Source organism: Oncorhynchus mykiss, chromosome Y, assembly GCF_013265735.2.
Source record: "Oncorhynchus mykiss isolate Arlee chromosome Y, USDA_OmykA_1.1, whole genome shotgun sequence".
Taxonomy (NCBI): domain Eukaryota; kingdom Metazoa; phylum Chordata; class Actinopteri; order Salmoniformes; family Salmonidae; genus Oncorhynchus; species Oncorhynchus mykiss.
In genome coordinates this window covers 21,963,125-21,983,939 of record NC_048593.1, presented here as the reverse complement: position 1 = coordinate 21,983,939, position 20,815 = coordinate 21,963,125, and the positions used below count along the sequence as shown (strand labels likewise).

At 45.5% G+C, this 20,815-nt stretch overlaps 1 protein-coding gene and 1 long non-coding RNA gene across 3 annotated transcripts in view; one reads left to right on the top strand and one right to left on the bottom strand.

The window, feature by feature from the left end:
* Nucleotides 1-20,815, top strand: part of LOC110509815 (astrotactin-2) — a 457,880-nt gene that overhangs the window by 353,567 nt on the left and 83,498 nt on the right. For both annotated transcript variants that reach the window (XM_036967227.1, XM_036967228.1), the window contains one exon: nucleotides 4,881-5,143. In XM_036967227.1, the coding sequence (XP_036823122.1) occupies nucleotides 4,881-5,143 (263 nt within the window). The remainder of the gene's footprint in view (nucleotides 1-4,880; nucleotides 5,144-20,815) is intronic.
* On the bottom strand, nucleotides 8,960-20,267 carry LOC118945260. Its single transcript, XR_005040326.1, has 3 exons — nucleotides 19,987-20,267; nucleotides 11,541-11,636; nucleotides 8,960-10,017 (listed from the first exon to the last, which is right to left on the bottom strand). It is a non-coding gene; the product is annotated as an uncharacterized LOC118945260 (long non-coding RNA).

The following is a 20,815-nucleotide window of genomic DNA, read 5'->3' as shown; positions in this document are numbered from 1 at the left end:
AGACGGAGAGAGGGAGAGAGAGCACCCGTTGAAGCCGATCGTGCTGTCCGTGCCCTTTGAGTAGTCATAGCAACCCGTGCCGTCCTTCATCGGCCACAGCCCGTCAGGACGTTGGAGGGACAAGAGAGAGACACCGGAGAAGGAGAGAAACAGAGAGAGAGATAGAGAGAGAGAGAGAGAGAGAGAGAGAGAGAGAGAGAGAGAGAGATATCAATGTTTGGGAAAGTCATTCATCCTTTATATATTAACTGTCTGTTTTACAGATTGCCCAAATATAATACACAACATCTTCACTGCTCCTCTCCCAAAACAATTTAAGCTACCCATTAATACATTTTCTGTAGAATCCAGACAAAATAGAATTTTACACAGTTGTAAGCTTCCTACACACCTGTAATTAATGCATAAGGACTGTGTTATCCAGTGTCCAGTTGTCACCTCTCAATCCCATCTAAAACGTTGGGATTAATATTAACTGTCAGACATGATTGTCGCAGGCTTATGGATGGAGTGGAAGAGGAAGGAAGTAACGCAGACGGCTGTGATGTGAGCAGCCCTGCGAAGCCTGCAGTAAAACCTGGGATAATCACAGGGCTTTATTGCGAGGGCCAAGTGATGACAGCTCCTTTCTGTGTCTGTGTTGACTCAAGAAGTGCGTGTAATTGGGCTCTTAGAGCCACCCCTTGAGCCTGTTTACATAGGATACGGAGGAGAGTATCCCTCCCCTTTCACTACTCCAGTCCTTTCATACTCTCTCTCCTCTGCAGCTGGGTCTGTGTTTGGAGCCCACAGTCTTACCACAACATCAGCCTATTATCAAACTACACACACACACTGTCTGATGACGTATATCTCACACACTTGCATGTGTTGAATGAAAGAGGGAATTTATTGACTCACGCTTCTCACCTCTGTGTTTTACATTTTTACTACAGTGTATTTATCTCATTTGAGCTGGTGTTACAGTATATGGGTGGTGATTCCTTGTGTCAGTGGAATGTTTGTTTTTGCGTAGAAGATTCATTTGGAACTCTGTCACCGACTAGTCCTCTTATCCTGAAAATGTCAGATCATCTGCATCTGTGTTACATTTATGCTTTTTCCCCACCTGTTCCAGTGGAAGCTATTTTTCCACAGATGTTCTGTGAGAGAGTCCAGCTCAGAATGTGTTTGTGTGTATGAGGAATGGAAGCAGAAGGCATAACAAGCTTTGTCCTTGGCTGGGCTTTTAAAGAGCCGTCGAGAGAGAATGCGAGGCTAGTGAGTTTAAGAACGGACACACACGCTGATTAAATTCACGCGCTGTACATTTTCTTTTTGTTCTGTAAAATATTCCCGAAGGCTGCTCTATGTCAATATAATTAAATGCGTTGCAGAAAATGAATCGTTTGGAAATTATGTGAAATATTTTAAATGACTTTCACCCTAAGCTGCTGCCAATTACTCTATCGGGGCGGCAGGTAGCCTAGTGGTTAGAGCGTTGGATTAGGAACCAAAAGGTTGCAAGATTGAATCCCCGAGCTGACAAGGTAAAAATCTATCGTTCTGCCCCTGAACAAGGCAGTTAACACACCATTCCTAGGCCGTCATTGAAAATAAGAATTTGTTCTTAACTGACTTGCCTTGTTAAAAAAGTAACTTACATGTATTTTTTTTTCTTCCTCCTCTGGTAAAATGTAGCTAGCACAAACTGTGTGAGTTTGGCCTTTGGTTAGGGGGGTAGCTAGCTAATACATCTCACCTCTGGCCCTGCCTGGTGTTCTCCTCCCCCTGTTGATTCAGCTCCAGACCTTTTCCTACAATTCTGGATATGACTGAGTCAGTTAATTGCTCTGCAGTTGGAGAAAACCTGTAGGCCTCTTAATAGCAAACAATTAGAGACTATGGCTGGAAATCATTCACTCATAGTCAACCATGGCATTGCTCCTGTGTAGCAAAAAAGTACAGGTTAGGTAATGGAACTACTTAGACAAGGCATGCAGATTGAACAAAACAATATTCATTATGATTAGCCATGAAAACATTCATACCCACTTGGGGTTATGAAGACACTCCCCCCCCCCCCCCCCCCCCCCCCCCCCCTCCCCCACAATAAATACACATTTGGAAGAATTAAGCAAAATCATCCATAGCACATGATGAATATAATTTCCTCCCATCAGCAGTTTGCAACAGTGTACATTTGATTGAACATTGCTGTTGCTGAGAGACCCTCACCACTCAGTCAGAGCTCCTCTCTCCAGCCTGCACAGCAAATTGGCAGGTGTTTAAATCTCGGTGTTGAGGTAAAACGTGTTGTGAGTGTTATATCTGAGTGTTGATTCGAGTGAGGTTATCACTAGAGGATTTCAATTGACGCCACCTGCGGTGAACAGTGTTAACCAGGTGGTGGTGTTGTTACTCGACTGTAACTTCCGTTAACTCTCAGAGTGGAAAAGGTGTTATGGCGAGATGTTCCTATCAATCAATGCAGTAAATGTCAACAAGCACACAATAATCAAACTTTTTTTTAAATAATCCCCAAAAAGTACAGCAGTTGATCTATAAATACTATATAAACATTATTAAAGTGACCAGTGTTCAATGACTATGTACATAGGGCAGCACTCCCTAAGGTGCAGAGTAGAGTACCCGGGGGTAGCCGGCTGGTGACAGTGACTGAGGAGTAGAGTACAGGGTTTCAAAAGGTTTCCTCGGCTGTTCCCATAGAATACATTTTTTTTGCTTCAAGGCAGTTGAAAGGGCTCTACATGGAACCCAAAAGCGTTCTTCAAATGGTTCTCGTATGGGGACACCCGAAGAACCCTTTTATGTTCTTGATAGCATCTTTTTTTCTAAGCGTGTAAGGTACTGGGCAGAGGTTGTCTAGGGATGGATAATCCACGAGTCCCTGCCACATGCATCTAGTGTCTGAGCCATTGAACTGTGACTCGACTTTGTCTCTGTACTGACGTTTTGCCTCGTTGATTGCCTTACATTGATTGCCTTACATTGTCATAATTGGTCTGTTTGTACACGTCCGTGTTCCCAGTCACCTTGCCGTGGTTATCTCTGCCACGTGGCGAAATGTGTAGAATTGCAGGAAATGAAATTTAAAACAGATACACTTTGTCATGCGGCCAACAGGAGGGCCTCTTAAAGTCTTTGGTCGGCGACCGCACCCATGGCCACGCTCCCATGAAGCCTACCACATAAACTCCATTTTGATCCAGAGAAAACTGTGATTGATTCATTGATCTCATACTACACATAGATAAATAACATGCATTTTTCTAAACTAATCCCATCTGTAAGTGGTTGGACTTATTTCACCCATTATTGAGATGGTTTAGGTAGTTTCATTTTTCATTATTCCCTACCTTTGCAGTCATTCTAACTGCAGATTGTGAGTGGTTGAAAGTCACAATTATTGGATATCCTGACTCGATTCCAATAGGAATTATATAACACTTTGCAAGCCAGCATAATATGACTTGCCGATGTGGCCTGTAAACCAGGAGTTTCAAATCACTGTGAGTAAAACTAGGCTGTCGAAGTATGGATTTGTAAAAAAAAAAAAAATATTGTCAAAAAAAGTAATGGATTGTCATAAATAATTGTTTTTATGATAAAATATTAACTTAGGGAATCATTTGGTGAAGAATACAGGAATGAAAGCCATGATTGCAACAAACATGTCACTGTCACTAGCAAACACAGTCATGGGTGGTACAGTTACCTTTAAAATTCACTCGAAAGGCAACCTGGGAAATAAATATGCAAATAAGGCTTTAAACCTTACAGTGATATAAAACAAAAACACGCAAAAACAAATTACTGTAACACCACAGGTGTTAATTCCCTAACACTGAGATTGTGTAACAGCATCAGCGCCAATAAAATGTTAATGTTAGTTGGAATTTGCAACATCCATGGTTTTAGGGACCTAAGACTCTTGGGGTGTTAGTTTAACAACACTTTAAAAAGTGTTAGTTTAACACTATTTTGGTGGGCTACATATACACAAGAAAGTGTTACATTTAACACTGGGTGTTCAAATTCTGATCGCAAATTTGCTGTGTGTCCCGTCTCTCCTCCCATCAACACAGACAGACAGCACATCTGCTGCTTTCCCAACACATGGCTGTATACTTCCCTCCATCCTCCCTTCCATCCAAGGAAACACTCAACACTCAATTAACATTACTCCCTGTTTCACTTCTTTCCAACGTAGCATTGTTAGCCCACTGGCTCGGGTACGTTATGCGCAAGAATCCCCCTGTCGATGAGAAAATCAAACAATGCTTATTTACACTATGCAGGAATAAGTCATCACCCACCGTTCATTCCCGGTGGAAGAGTTGATGACAATGAGGGATTATTTTGTTTGACCGCAATAGAAAGTAGATCCAGATGGTGGCACATGCGATGTGAGTGAGGCGGCCGTGTGAAACTCCCCTATCACTGGCTGTGTATTTTGATATGAGCCGTTTTGGGGGAGTGGAGACGAGGTGGATAGGAAGACGTGAATGCAGCTGTCAGCCCTGTGTTATGGGCGATTCAGGACATGTGGCGGACGTACGTCGATGCAGGTTTGCATGTGTCAGTGTGTATGGGTTTGGCTCTGGTCCTTTGTCGCTCAGACACCGTTCTGGTCTCTCTTGCGAAGAGATTTCATCTCAAAATGAGACTAATCTGTGTAAATAAAGCTAAACGAAAAGGAAAGTCTCTTGTCATTCACACAATGTGTTTTTTGGGATAGGTAGATGTTGCTCCCAACCACTGACACAGGGTCAGCTATTTCTCCATGTCCCTAATGATTAAGGTTAGGACTGATAAAATCTGATGTTAGACTATAGACTGTTTTTCAGTTGCCCTCTCTCCTTCTTTCTGTCTCCCAGAGGCGACAGACCAGGGAAGCAGGCGTGAGCTCAAGTCCATGCCCTTCATCAGCTACCTGTCTGGGCTGCTGACGACCCAGCTGCTGACAGAGGACCTGGTGAGTGGCGTGGAGATCCGCTGCGAAGAGAAGGGCAGCTGTCCGTCGGCCTGCCACCTGTGCCGTCAGGCAGGCCGCGAGCAGCCCTCGCCCATCCCCGTCCTGCTGGAGGTCAGCCGCATCGTGCCCCTCTACAACCTGGTGCAGGACAACATCACTAAGGAGGTGAGGGGGGATGGAGGGAGAGTTGGATGAAGGGGGCAGGGAGATGGAAGGAGGGTGATGGACTGCACCACCAAATAAGTGAGGGTGGAACGAGGAACAGATGAAGGGAGGGGGGAACAGAGGGAGAGAAGGATGGTGGGAGAAGAATAGGGATGATGGGCGGAGACCCCTCTATAGACTGGTACAGAACTACGTCACCAAATAGGTGAGGGATGGAGGGGAAATAGGCAATGGAGAGAAGGAAGGAGGGGAACAGTGGAGAGGGATGGAGAGAAGGTAGGAAGCAGTGGAGAGGGATGGAGAGAAGGTAGGAGGCAGTGGAGAGGGATGGAGAGAAGGTAGGAGGCAGTGGAGAGGAATGGAGAGAGGGTAGGAGGCAGTGGAGAGGGATGGAGAGAGGGTAGGAGGCAGTGGAGAGAAGGTAGGAGGCAGTGGAGAGGGATGGAGAGAGGGTAGGAGGCAGTGGAGAGGGATGGAGAGAGGGTAGGAGGCAGTGGAGAGAAGGTAGGAGGCAGTGGAGAGGGATGGAGAGAGGGTAGGAGGCAGTGGAGAGGGATGGAGAGAGGGTAGGAGGCAGTGGAGAGAAGGTAGGAGGCAGTGGAGAGGGATGGAGAGAGGGTAGGAGGCAGTGGAGAGGGATGGAGAGAGGGTAGGAGGCAGTGGAGAGGGATGGAGAGAAGGTAGGAAGCAGTGGAGAGGGATGGTGAGAGGGTAGGAGCAGTGGAGAGGGATGGAGAGAGGGTAGGAGGCAGTGGAGAGGGATGGAGAGAAGGTAGGAGGCAGTGGAGAGGGATGGAAAGAGGGTAGGAGGCAGTGGAGAGGGATGGAGAGAGGGTAGGAGGCAGTAGAGAGGGAGGGAGAGAAGGTAGGAGGCAGTAGAGAGGGATGGAGAGAGGGTAGGAGGCAGTAGAGAGGGATGGAGAGAGGGTAGGAGGCAGTGGAGAGGGATGGAGAGAGGGTAGGAGGCAGTAGAGAGGGATGGAGAGAAGGTAGGAGGCAGTAGAGAGGGATGGAAATAAGTAAGGGAGGCGGTGGAGAGGGATGGAGAGAAGGAAGTAGAGAGGCAGTGGAGAGAAGGAAGTAGAGAGGCGGTGGAGAGGGATGGAGAGAAGGAAGTAGGGGGGCGGTGGAGAGGGATGGAGAGAAGGAAGTAGAGAGGCGGTGGAGAGGGATGGAGAGAAGGAAGTAGAGGGGCAGTGGAGGGGATGGAGAGAAGAAAGTAGGGGGGCAGTGGAGAGGGATGGAGAGAAGGAAGTAGAGAGGCGGTGGAGAGGGATGGAGAGAAGGAAGTAGGGGGGCGGTGGAGAGGGATGGAGAGAAGGAAGTAGGGGGGCGGTGGAGAGGGATGGAGAGAAGGAAGTAGGGGGGCGGTGGAGAGGGATGGAGAGAAGGAAGTAGGAGGGGATGGGAGAGAAGGAAGTAGAGGGGCGGTGGAGGGGATGGGAGAGAAGGAAGTAGAGAGGCAGTGGAGAGGGATGGAGAGAAGGAAGTAGAGGGGCAGTGGAGGGGATGGAGAGAAGGAAGTAGAGAGGCAGTGGAGAGGGATGGAGAAAAGGAAGTAGAGAAGCAGTGGAGAGGGATGGAGAGAAGGAAGTAGAGAGGCGGTGGAGGGGATGGGAGAGAAGGAAGTAACGGGGCAGTGGAGAGGGATGGAGAGAAGGAAGTAGAGAGGCAGTGGAGAGGGATGGAGAGAAGGAAGTAGAGAGGCGGTGGAGGGGATGGGAGAGAAGGAAGTAAGGGGGCAGTTGAGAGGGATGGAGAGAAGGAAGTAGGGGGGCGGTGGAGAGGGATGGAGAGAAGGAAGTAGGAGGGGATGGGAGAGAAGGAAGTAAAGGGGCGATGGAGGGGATGGGAGAGAAGGAAGTAGGAGGGGATGGGAGAGAAGGAAGTAGGGGGGCGGTGGAGGGGATGGGAGAGAAGGAAGTAGAGAGGCAGTGGAGAGGGATGGAGAGAAGGAAGTAGGGGGGCAGTGGAGAGGGATGGAGAGAAGGAAGTAGGGGGGCAGTGGAGGGGGATGGAGAGAAGGAAGTAGAGAGGCAGTGGAGAGGGATGGAGAGAAGGAAGTAGAGAGGCGGTGGAGAGGGATGGAGAGAAGGAAGTAGGGGGGCAGTGGAGAGGGATGGAGAGAAGGAAGTAGAGAGGCGGTGGAGAGGGATGGAGAGAAGGAAGTAGAGAGGCAGTGGAGGGGATGGGGGAGAAGGAAGTAGGAGGGGATGGGAGAGAAGGAAGTAGGGGGGCGGTGGAGGGGATGGGAGAGAAGGAAGTAGAGAGGCAGTGGAGAGGGATGGAGAGAAGGAAGTAGAGAAGCAGTGGAGAGGGATGGAGAGAAGGAAGTAGAGAGGCAGTGGAGGGGATGGGAGAGAAGGAAGTAGGAGGGGATGGGAGAGAAGGAAGTAGGGGGGCGGTGGAGGGGATGGGAGAGAAGGAAGTAGAGAGGCAGTGGAGAGGGATGGAGAGAAGGAAGTAGAGAAGCAGTGGAGAGGGATGGAGAGAAGGAAGTAGAGAAGCAGTGGAGAGGGATGGAGAGAAGGAAGTAGAGAGGCGGTGGAGGGGATGGGAGAGAAGGAAGTAGGGGGGCAGTGGAGAGGGATGGAGAGAAGGAAGTAGAGGGGCAGTGGAGGGGATGGGAGAGAAGGAAGTAGGAGAGGATGGGAGAGAAGGAAGTAGAGGGGCGGTGGAGGGGATGGGAGAGAAGGAAGTAGGAGGGGATGGGAGAGAAGGAAGTAGAGAGGCGGTGGAGGGGATGGGAGAGAAGGAAGTAGGAGGGGATGGGAGAGAAGGAAGTAGGGGGGCTGTGGAGAGGGATGGAGAGAAGGCAGTGGATAGGGATGAGAGAAGGAAGTAGTGGGCAGTGGATAGGGAGGGAGAGAAGGAAGGAGGAGGGCAGTGGAGAGGGATGGAGAGAGGGAAGTAGGAGGGCAGTGGAGAGGGAGGGAGAGAAGGAAGTAGGAGGGCAGTGGAGAGGGATGGAGAGAAGGAAGTATGGGGGGGCGGTAGAGAGGGATGAAGAGTAGGAAGTAGGGGGCAGTGGAGAGGGATGGAGAGAAGGAAGTAGGAGGGCAGTGGAGAGAGATGGAGAGAAGGAAGGAGGAAGGCAGTGGAGAAGGAGGGAGAGAAGGAAGGGGGAGGGCAGTGGAGAGAAGGATGGAGGAGGGCAGTGGAGAGGGATGGAGAGAAGGAAGGAGGAGGGCAGTGGAGAGGGATGAGAGAAGGAAGGAGGAGGGCAGCGGAGAGGGATGAAGAGAAGGAAGGAGGAGGGCAGCGGAAAGAAGGAAGTAGGAGGGCAGTGGAGAGGGATGGAGAGAAGGAAGGAGGAAGGCAGTGGAGAGGGATGAGTGAAGGAAGTAGGGGGCAGTGGAGAGGGAGGGAGGGAAGGAAGGAGGGGTACAGTGAAGAGGAATGGAGAGAAGGAAGTAGGGGGGGCGGTAGAGAGGGATGAAGATAAGGAAGGAGGAAGGCACTAGAGAGAGAGAGAGAGAGAGAGAATGAAGGAGTGGAGCAGTGGAGAGGGATGTTGAGAAGGAAGGAAGCAGTGGAGATAGATGAAGGAAAGGTGGCTGGTAGAGAGGGGGCGATGGGGAGCTCTCCTCTGTTTGATAAATAACTAAAGTACCAGTCAAAAGTTTGGACACACCTACTCATTCAAGGGTTTTTCTTAATGCTCAAACGCATTAAGGAAAGAAATTCCACAAATGAACTTTTAACAAGGAACACATGTTAATTGAAATACGTTCCAGGTGCCAACCTCATGAATGTGGTTGAGAGAATGCCAAGAGTGTACAAAGCTGTCATCAAGGCTTTAAACTGGTACTGTACGTCACCACAGAGGTGAGGGGAAAGGGGGGAGGAGAAGGTGAGAGAGACGGATGGTAGGTGAAGGATAGGTGACGATGGGGGGATTGGGGAGACAGCCATGTCCAGAATGACATTATCAAAGAGGTGAAATGGGGGGAAAGGCAGAGAGGGAATGGAGAGATATGTGGAAGTGTCAAGCCAACAGTACAGTTTACTGAGTGTAAATATGAATTACAGCAATTTTATAGAATAAAATTATATTTCAGTAGGAAATAAGATGATAAAAATAGATGTGCCATCTGGTCAAAGGGTTCAACCGAAAGTTCCATTGCTATAACCGTACAGGAAATTCAAGAACAGGAAACATATTTGTATAGTTTGTCATTTATTCACACATCCATTTGTAATTTGGCTGCTTTGAGAATATAAAATATACAGTATAAGGATATTTTTGTTTTACCACAGCGAAGTTGACACAATCGTGCTTGGCTGTAATATCAGGGTTGGGCTTTGAATTAAAGGCAGTCGAATCAGGAAGTAAACAAAAATTACTATTCAATAATCAAAAAGGGGAATTTATTTTCAATCACTTCTCAATAAACTGAAAAGCAGAAGCTATTTATTTTATTTTATTTTTAACCTTCCTGAATTTTAAATTCAAATAATTTCCTGAATTGACTGCCTTCAATTCAATTTGAGCCCAACCCTGGTAGATGTAGTTACCAAACTCCCCCCTAGGTGGAGTAAGTGGGTTAACTTTCACTATTTAAAATACACTGTGGTGTGGAGAATAGAAAAGGGTGACATCATGGTTCTCCTCTTGTGGGGATAAATGCAGAGAGTTGTGTTTGTGCGTGCGGGCATGCATTTGATTGTGTATAATTTCTGTAGATTCAACTGTATTGTCTTGTCATGACTCTGTTGCTGTTTTGGGTGATGTTTCCCCCTTGAGAGGAACCTTTGATTATTAGATACTGGAAGCTAGTCATGTTTGGAATCTCATCCCTAAGGTGATTTAGCTGAGGGTCTGGCTCCGCTTCACATTTAGTTTACACCATCTTCCCTCAGCTGGGCTCAATCTGAGGAAAGGGAGATGCAATTAGGAGGTCCACTGCACTTGTGTGTGTGTGTGTGTGTGTGTGTGTGTGTGTGTGTGTGTGTGTGTGTGTGTGTGTGTGTGTGTGTGTGTGTCCAGTACAAGTCAAAAGTTATATTACACCTACTCATTCAAGGTTTTTTCTTTATTTTTACATTGTAGAATAATAGTGAAGACATTGAAACTATTAAATAACACACATGGAATCATGTAGTAACCAAAAAAGGTGTTAAACAAATCAAAATATATTTTAGATTCTTCAGAGTAGCCACCCTTTCCCTTGATGACAGCTTTGCAAACTCTTAGCATTCTCTCAACCAGTTTCAGCTGGAATGCTTTTCCAACAGTCTTGAAGGAGTTCCCACATATGCTGAGCACTTTTTGGCTGATTTTCCTTCACTCTGCAGCCCAACTCATCCCAAACCATCTCATTTGGGTTGAGTTCGGGTGATTGTGGAGGCCATGTCATCTGATGCAGCACTCCATTACTCTCCTTCTTGGTCAAATAGTCCTTAGCCTGCAGGTGTTTTGGGTCATTGTCCTGTTGTTTTATTTCATAGTTTTGATGTCTTTACTATTATTCAACAATGTAGAAAATAGTAAAAAAAATAAAGAAAAACCCATGAATGACTAGGTGTGTCCAAACGTTTGACTGGTACTGTATGTGTGTATGATTATGTTTATGACTCACCTGTTAACTGGATTGCATTGGCTCTGGCTGATAACGGATGTCCCTTGTCCCCTCACTTACGTAGACACACACAAATGCATGCACACACACACACACACACACACACTAACGCGCGCACACACACCACTACCCGTTCCCCACCACCTCCACTGGGACCAGTACAGTCAAGCATCTAATTACCCTGCCTGACTAAAATTACAGCATGCAGCACAGCAGTAACAGCACTGGCAACACACACACATGCACAACAACAAAGACCCCAGCCCATACGTGCCACCCATACCAAGCGCCTGTATCAGCCACGAAGAAAAGAGGCACAATCAATAGCAGACGGCCCCTAGTGGGCTCAGTCGATACATAAACGTGAGGAAGAGCAAAATGTCCTATTTTTCTCCTCCTTCTAGTCTTCTGGGGAAGGGGGGGGGGGGGGGGCAGACTGCGGTGGGTCACTGGCGAGGGTCGGCCCTCCGAGGTAGCGGGATTATTAGCTTGGTATTGATGCATCGACCCTATAGGGACAAGCTAGTGCTGCTCTTGGTCAGCTCTCTGAAAGACTCCTGCCTCTATTAGCATAGCAGACACAACGGCCTGGCCATACATCTCTACTACATGATAAAGGCAGTACACCGATTGAAACTGTGCCTTGTGACTACCCCTCTCCCCCACCTGGAAAAAGACGGCCACGCAAAAAGCTTTCACTGAGATGCTACAATAAATAAACATGGGGAAATCATGGTTGTTTATTGTGAAGCAAAAAGGAAAGGATGTTGCCCTTGTGTGCCTGTGTGTTTGTATCTCCAGCCATGCAAAACTACCTGCGGCTCTCAATGCCAAGCTGCCGTCTTGCCTCCGCTGCTGCTTCCCCTGCTGTCTGCCTATGACAAGGCTTGTCATGTTCCTCCCATTTCGATCTGCCCATTACAAAAGTAGACAGGTATTGTGTTACTATCTGGAATTATCCGTCTGTCTGCTTCCTCGAAAAACTGCCATACCGGAACAATGGGGCAAAGGATTAAAACAACAAAATTCACTGCCCCCCCTCCTCACTTCAACAACATGGTACCAGGAAAACATTTTGAGAGAAAGTAAAAGTCACTCTCCGACTCTGTCTTCAATGCTACGATTACGACAGGGCTAGTTTAAGGATTTGACGAAGAAAACGTGAGAAAAACAAGATGATCTTTGAAGCTGGTTTACATGACATGTTATGTATGATGTTTATCTCCCAGTCAGATAATGACAGAGAGACCTCTCACCACCTCTTTGGGGAAGTGTTGAGTCAGGCCTGTTATGAATGTATGTTTCAGATCCTACCCCACACTGAGACTATACCTACTTACTGTATTTGGAGAGTAACTATACGCAGTTAGCTACTCTCCCCCTAGAAGGACCCTCCCCTGGCCCTGTTTCAGTGATGGAGCCCAATACCTCAATGGATAAATAAATAAACTCATGCCAGTGGAGGTTGCCAGCAGGCCTGAGTCCTGCATGGCCCTGATTGAATTATGGCAGAGCTATTGAACAAATTGGCTGTGAGGCTAATGACTCAGAACACTGTGTATCTTGCTGAGTAATCAACCCCCCCCCCCCCCCCAATCTCCGCACCCACCACACTCTCACCATCCAACCTCCCCCCCACACACACACACGTCTTTTCTGTTTTCCTAAATGGCGGCCTCTCAACTTTTTGTGTGCTTTCTGGAGTTGGGGTGGTGATGGGATGTGGGTGGTGACGGTGTAATCTAATGGAAACTGTTTGGATCTCCTCTTCAAAAATGCCCCCCTGGAAACGGTTTACCCCCAAGTGCATCAAGGCTGCAGGTTTATCCAATAAGCTCTAAGCCTCTCTAAGAAAGGTTATGACAACAGACCTGGCCACCCCTTGCTCAAATTTTTCACCGGGGGGAAAAAAGTGTGAAGCCACCGCTTTTTACCAAATTGATTTATTTGAACACGAAGAGGCTGGAAACACACAACACAGAGCCATTCAAGTTGCCATTAAGCCTGGATCAAATTAGCTTAGAGCATCCTGAGACCAGGTTGACTCTCTTGAAACTCAATGTGGGTTAGGGTTCCTTAGTGACCCAGCCGCCACCCCAGCCTCCATCAACCCTTCTGTGAACCACCATACAATTGGCCCCAATGTCCCTTAGTTCCTGGAAGTCCTCCGTTTGATGGAACTCCTAGAAACTGGAGATCTAGATGTTCTATCCTTTGTTAACAGGATGGAGAGGGGTCCTTGCCACCCACACCACATCGCACTGCTGTCACCGCTATCCTGCTATTCTGCTCCTCGCTGACTCTCACCACCCCGGATCCTCCAATAAATCAATAGTGCAGGCCAACTGGCCAGTGTTTTCACAAATTAGCCAGAGGAGATGGACAGTAATGTGGCCGGTGTAGATTAGCCAAACAGATTAATTTGCTAGGAGGTCACTGTGATCCCCTGCTCTTCTTGTAAGTGATGGCTTTCTGCATAGTGAGCCAAACCAGGTGCTACATTGTCTACTGGCTAGTGTGATATCAGAGGGTTTGGTGGCGTGGGCAGGACAGAGCGGACACTGCTATGTCACACTGGTGGAGAGGAGTGGAAAGGAGTGTGCAGAATTGAATTTCAAAAATATATATATACAGTGCCTTGCGAAAGTATTCGGCCCCCTTGAACTTTGCGACCTTTTGCAACATTTCAGGCTTCAAACATAAAGATATAAAACTGTATTTTTTTGTGAAGAATCAACAACAAGTGGGACACAATTATGAAGTGGAACGACATTTATTGGATATTTCAAACTTTTTTAACAAATCAAAAACTGAAAAATTGGGCGTGCAAAATTATTCAGCTCCCTAAAGTTAATACTTTGTAGCGCCACCTTTTGCTGCGATTACAGCTGTAAGTCGCTTGGGGTATGTCTCTATCAGTTTTGCACATCGAGAGACTGAAATTCTTTCCCATTCCTCCTTGCAAAACAGCTCGAGCTCAGTGAGGTTGGATGGAGAGCATTTGTGAACAGCAGTTTTCAGTTCTTTCCACAGATTCTCGATTGGATTCAGGTCTGGACTTTGACTTGGCCATTCTAACACCTGGATATGTTTATTTTTGAACCATTCCATTGTAGATTTTGCTTTATGTTTTGGATCATTGTCTTGTTGGAAGACAAATCTCCGTCCCAGTCTCAGGTCTTTTGCAGACTCCATCAGGTTTTCTTCCAGAATGGTCCTGTATTTGTCTCCATCCATCTTCCCATCAATTTTAACCATCTTCCCTGTCCCTGCTGAAGAAAAGCAGGCCCAAACCATGATGCTGCCACCACCATGTTTGACAGTGGGGATGGTGTGTTCAGCTGTGTTGCTTTTACGCCAAACATAACGTTTTGCATTGTTGCCAAAAAGTTCAATTTTGGTTTCATCTGACCAGAGCACCTTCTTCCACATGTTTGGTGTGTCTCCCAGGTGGCTTGTGGCAAACTTTAAACAACACTTTTTATGGATATCTTTAAGAAATGGCTTTCTTCTTGCCACTCTCCATAAAGGCCAGATTTGTGCAATATACGACTGATTGTTGTCCTATGGACAGAGTCTCCCACCTCAGCTGTAGATCTCTGCAGTTCATCCAGAGTGATCATGGGCCTCTTGGCTGCATCTCTGATCAGTCTTCTCCTTGTATGAGCTGAAAGTTTAGAGGGACGGCCAGGTCTTGGTAGATTTGCAGTGGTCTGATACTCCTTCCATTTCAATATTATCGCTTGCACAGTGCTCCTTGGGATGTTTAAAGCTTGGGAAATCTTTTTGTATCCAAATCCGGCTTTAAACTTCTTCACAACAGTATCTCGGACCTGCCTGGTGTGTTCCTTGTTTTTCATGATGCTCTCTGCGCTTTTAACGGACCTCTGAGACTATCACAGTGCAGGTGCATTTATACGGAGACTTGATTACACACAGGTGGATTGTATTTATCATCATTAGTCATTTAGGTCAACATTGGATCATTCAGATATCCTCACTGAAGTTCTGGAGAGAGTTTGCTGCACTGAAAGTAAAGGGGCTGAATAATTTTGCACGCCCAATATTTCAGTTTTTGATTTGTTAAAAAAGTGAAATATCCAATAAATGTCGTTCCACTTCATGATTGTGTCCCACTTGTTGTTGATTCTTCACAAAAAAATACAGTTTTATATCTTTATGTTTGAAGCCTGAAATGTGGCAAAAGGTTGCAAAGTTCAAGGGGGCCGAATACTTTCGCAAGGCACTGTATATAAAGTAAAAAAAATTCTACCCGATGATACCATCAAAAGTTAAAACATTTTAAAAACTATGATTTTCAAACACTATGAGATTCGCGGTGACAAGAATACCGTCCCTTGAGCTAGAAACTCGTTGCATGTTTTAAAAAATCACTGTTGTTTCTTTCTTTTTTTAAACACAGATCATAGAACCACTCTGTTTTCACATATGTAGACACTGGTTTAGTGCTGGAGATTATGAATATGAGGTTGAAAAGTGGCGGAATTGCCCTTTAAGAGGGAAAAAAAATATCTTCTAAATCTACAGTTGAAGTCGGAAGTTTACATACACTTAGGTTGGAATCATTAAAAGTTGTTTTTCAACCACTCCACAAATGTCTTTTTAACAAACTGTAGTTTTGGCAAGTCGGTTAGGACATCTACTTTTTGCATGACACAAGTAATTCTTACAACAATTGTTTAATTTATAATTCACTGTATCACAATTCCAGTGGGTCAGAAGTTTACATTCACTAAGTTGACTGTGCCTTTAAACAGCTTGGAAAATTCCAGAAAATGATGTCATGGCTTTAGTTAGAAGCTTCTGATAGGCTAATTGACATAATTTTTGTCAATTGGAGGTGAACCTGTGGATGTATTTCAAGGCCAACCTTCAAACTCAGTGCCTCTTTGCTTGACATCATGGGAAAATCAAAAGAAATCAGCCAAAACCTCAGAAAAAAATTGTAGACCTCCACAAGTCTGGTTCATCTTTGGGAGCAATTTACAAATGCCTGAAGGTAACACGTTCATCTGTACAAACAATAGTACGCAAGTATAAACACCACAAGACCACGAGGCCGTCATACCACTCAGGAAGGAGAAGCATTCTGTATCCTAGAGATGAAGGTACTTTGGTGTGAAAAGTGCAAATCAATCACAGAACAACAGCAAAGGACCTTGTGTTGATGCTGGAGGAAACAGGTACAAAAGTATCTATATCCACAGTAAAACAATTCCTATATCGACATAACCTGAAAGGTCTCTCAGCAAGGAAGAATCCACTGCTCCAAAACTGCCATAAAAAGCCAGACTATGGTTTGCAGCTACACATGGGGACAAAGATCATACTTTTTGGAGAAATGTCCTCTGGTCGTTATTTTGGGAGGAAAAAGGGAGAGGCTTGCAGGCCTAAGAACACCATCCAAATCGTGAAGCATGGGGGTGGCAGCATCATGTTGTGGGGCTGCTTTGCTGCAGGAGAGACTGGTGCACTAAACAAAAAAGATGGCTTCATGAGGAAGGACACTTATGTGGATATATTGAAGCAACATCTCAAGACATCAGTTAGGAAGTTAAAGCTTGGACACAAATGGGTCTTCCAAATGGACAATGACCCCAAGTACACTTCCAAAGTTGTGGCAAAATGGCTTAAGGACAACAAAGTCAAGGTATTGGAGTGGCCATCACAAAGCCCTGACCTCAATCCTATAGAAAATATGTGGGCAGAACTGAAAAAGCGTGTGCGACCAAGGAGGCCTACAAACCTGACTCAGTTACACCAGCTCTGTCAGGAGGAATGGGTCAAAATGCACCCAACGTATTGTGGTAAGCTTGTGGAAGGCTACCCGAAACATTTGACCCAAGTTAAACAATTTAAAGGCAATGCTACCAAATACTAATTGAGTGTATGTAAATGTCTGACCCACTGGAAATGTGATGAAAGAAATAAAAGCTGAAATCATTTATTCTCTCTACTATTATTCTGACATTTCACAATCTTAAAATAAAGTGGTGATCCTAACTGACCTAAAACAGGGATTTTGTTTACTAGGATTAAATGTAAGAAATTGTGAAAAACGGAGTTTAAATGTAGTTGGCTAAGGTGTATGTAAACTTCCAACTTCAACTGTATAAGTTAATGCTTTATCATGAAGGCAATAGAGTAAAGTGCTCCACCATTCCAGCTATTACATTAAAAAAATACATCTTCTCAGGCATGATGTTTGCCTGCAATCCAACCCCCTTAAGGGGCCTCCCTGTCCAACCCCTTTTTCTTGAAGCGCTTCTTCCCTACCCCCACCCCGGTAGCACTGGCCACTACTTATATGGATCCATCAGTTTTCTGGGAAAAGCATAATCTACTGTTAATCAATACGGGATAGTGTATCATCCTATCCTCCACTGCCTTACCATGGATCAACTAACAGGATTGGACAGTAGTTTCTCCCTGCGTTTCAGCTGCGTGCAGAATTGTGCCAGGCCATGTCATGGAGGGATTTTCCTGTTGTGTGTGTGTCTGTGTACATGTCTGTGTGTGTCACGTATTTTGTTTTATACTGAACGTGCTTGACATATTAACACTTACTATGTATCCATAACAGGCTGTTCTGTTTTTGTTTTTTCATCCTGCCCCCGAAGGATATACTGCAAAGCAGACTCAATGAGTTAGCCTGCTAACTTGCCTAAATATTCAGAAATAACTTATTTTGGGGGTAAAGAAGCAGTGCCTTCAGAAAGTATACAGACACTTTTTCTACATTTTATTTTATTACGTTTATTACGTTGTACTAAAATGGATTAGATAAAAAAATCATCAGCAATCTACACACAATACCCCATAATGACTAAGCAAAAACTATTTTTTATACATTTTTTAAAATGTATATAAAAATGAAATACCTTATTTACATACATACATATTTACAAGTATTCAGACCCTTTTCTCTAAGACACAAAATTGAGCTCTGGTGCGTCCTGTTTCCATTGATCATCCTTGAAATGTTTCTACAACTTGATTGGAGTCCACCTGTGGTAAATTCAATTGGTTGGACATGATTTGGAAAGGCACACACCTGTCTATATAAGGTCCCAAAGTTGACAGTGAATGCAAAAACCAAGCCATGAGGTCAAATTAATTGGGCATAGAGCTCCGAGACAGGATTGTTTCAAGGCACAGATCTGGGGAAGGGTACTAAAAAATGTCTGCAGCTTTGAAGGTCCCCAAGAACACAGTGGCCTCCATCATTCTTAAATGTAAGAAGTGTAGAACCACCAGGACTCTTCCTAGAGCTGGCCGCCCGGCCAAAGTGAGCAGTCAGGGGAGAAGGGCCTTGGTCAGGGAGTTGACCAAGTACCCGATGGTCACTCTGACAGAGCTTTAGTTCTTCTGTGGAGATGGTCGAACCTTCCAGAAGGACAACCATCTCTGCAGCACTCCAACAATCAGGCCTTTTTGGTAGAGTGGCCAGACAGAAGCCACTCTTCAGCAAAAGGCACGAAAACCCGCTTGAAATTTGCCAAAATGCACCTAAACTCTCAGACCATGAGAAACACAATTCTCTGGTCTGATGAAACCAAGATGGAACTCTTTGGCCTGAATGCCAAACGTCACGTTTGGAGGAAACCTGGCACCATCCCTAAGGTGAAGCATGGTGGTAGCAGCATCATGATGTTTTTTAGCGGCAGGGACTGGGAGACTAGTCAGGATTGAGGCAAAGATGAACAGAGCAAAGTACAGAGAGATCCTTAATGAAAACCTGCTCCAGAGCTCTCAGTAACTCAGACTGGGGCAAAGTTTCACCTTCCAACAGGCCAACGACCCTAAGCACAAAGCCAAGACAATGTGGTAATGGCTTTGGGACAAGTTCTAAATGTCCTTGAGTAGCCCAGCCAGAACCCGGAATTTAACCCGATCGGACATCTCTGGAGAGACCTGAAAATAGCTGTGCAGCAACGCTCCCCATCCAACCTGACAGAGCTTGAGAGGATCTGCAGAGAAGAATGGGAGAAACTCCCCAAATACAGATGTGCCAAGTTTGTAGCATCATACCCAAGAAGACTTGATGCTGTAATCGCTGCAAAAGGTGCTTCAACAAAGTACTGAGTAAAGGCTCTGAATATTTATGTAAATGTAATGTTTCATTTTTAAATATATACATAAATTAGCAAAAATGTCTAAAAACCTGTTTTTGCTTTGTCATTATGTGGTATTGTGTGTAGATTGATGAGGAAAAACAACATTTTAATTAACCTAACAAAATGCGGAAAAGGTCAAGGGATCTGAATACTTTCTGAAAGCACTGTAAGCTTGAAATGGGCATGGTCTAATTGACACAACAACTAAAAACACATACGTTTTGCATTCTTAAATCAGCCAAAAGTAATTTATTATCAAAGCTGGCTAACTCATTGATCCTGTTCTGTAGTAGACCCTTTAGGTCTTACCTCTCCTACCCTCCTCCAAACCAAAATTTGACCACCCCCCCTGTTTACCCAGTTGAGACTGGATTGCATTACTCTTTGAAACATAAACACAGGGCCGTAATCGGTTTGTCTATTTTTCAAATGTGCAGCCATGCAGTCAAGCAAAGCCGGCCTGACTGGGGGGTTTTCTAGGAATGTGAGGCAGAGCTGTGGTCTCCCCCCAGCCTCCCCAGCATTAGAGATAATTTCCCATGTTTGTCTATGGGTCTGCATGCATGTGCTCCCCAAAGGCTTCCTGTTGTGTTTGCTGATGATCTGGTTCCCATTGACTGAGTTGCGGACTGTGGAGGAGTCTCTCTCTTTCTGTCTTTCTGTGTCTCGTCTCTTTCTATTGTTCAGCCAACATTTAGCCACATGGTTGGCGGGGGATCTCATAATCTCAAGAAATGCAATCACTTTCTTCCACATTTTTTCCCCCTGCCTTGCTTGTCTCTCTCAGGAAAGTCATTATTTGTGGATTGCAGTGTTGGCTAGGCTGAGTGGGCTTCCCACTAATAGGGGCTCATTCAGCAGGCTCATTTAGAGGGGGTAGTGTTGGAGGGTAAATAAGGGGAAAGACCTGACTGACTGCTGGAGGCCTGTTGATCCTATCGCCTAGCAGGGGGGCCCTCGCTGGAGGGAGGGAGGCATCCCAGCCCAGTGCTCCCTTACTGTACATCGCACTACGTTTCATTTTAGGATTTTATGATGTGAAGCACTTTGTAACTTGTATTGAAAAGTGGTATACAAATAGTTATTATTAACACAATTAAAGTAATTATTAGAATACACACACCTTTCTTTGTTTCTCTCTGCCTCTCTGTTTCTCTCTCCATCTCCTCTCCTTTTCTCTTTTCCTCTCTGCTCCTCTCTTTCTGTCTGCCTCTTTCTTGCTGCACGGTCTGTCTTGCTGCTGCACGTTCCAGAGCTGTATACACAGCACTGAGTGAGTGAGGGCTGGAGAAGTCAGTTCCCATGAAGGACTGTCTGGGATTTTAGCACTAACGATGCAACCACTGTTTCGGGGGATGGCAACATCGGCTTCTGGAGGCATTCCACTCTCAGTGTCTGTCTCTCTATATATATAGAGCTTTTCAGAACAACTACTCGGGCTGCCTTGATTTCATCTCAATCGCCATCTCAGATACTGAACCAGGGAGGTTTTCCAATGCCTCGCAAAGAAGGGCACCTATTGGTAGAACAAAACCAGACATTGAATATCCCTTTGAGCATGGTGAAGTTATTAATTACACTTTAGATGGTGTATCAAAACACCCAGTCACTACAAAGATACAGGCGTCCTTCCTAACTCAGTTGCCGGAGAGGCTTGGTGACTTTAAAACAGTTACAGAGTTTATTTGCTGTGATAGGAGAAAACTGCAGATGGATCAACAACATTGTAGTTATTACACAATACTAACCTAATTCACAGAGTGAAAAGAAGGAAGCCTGTACGTATTATAAATATTCCAAAACATGCATCCTGCTTGCAATAAGGCACTGAAGTAATACTGCAAAAAATGTGGCAAAGCTATTAACTTTATATTTGGGGCAAATCCAAAACAACACATCACTGAGTAGCACTCTTCATATTTTCAAGCATGGTGGTGGCTGCATCATGTTCT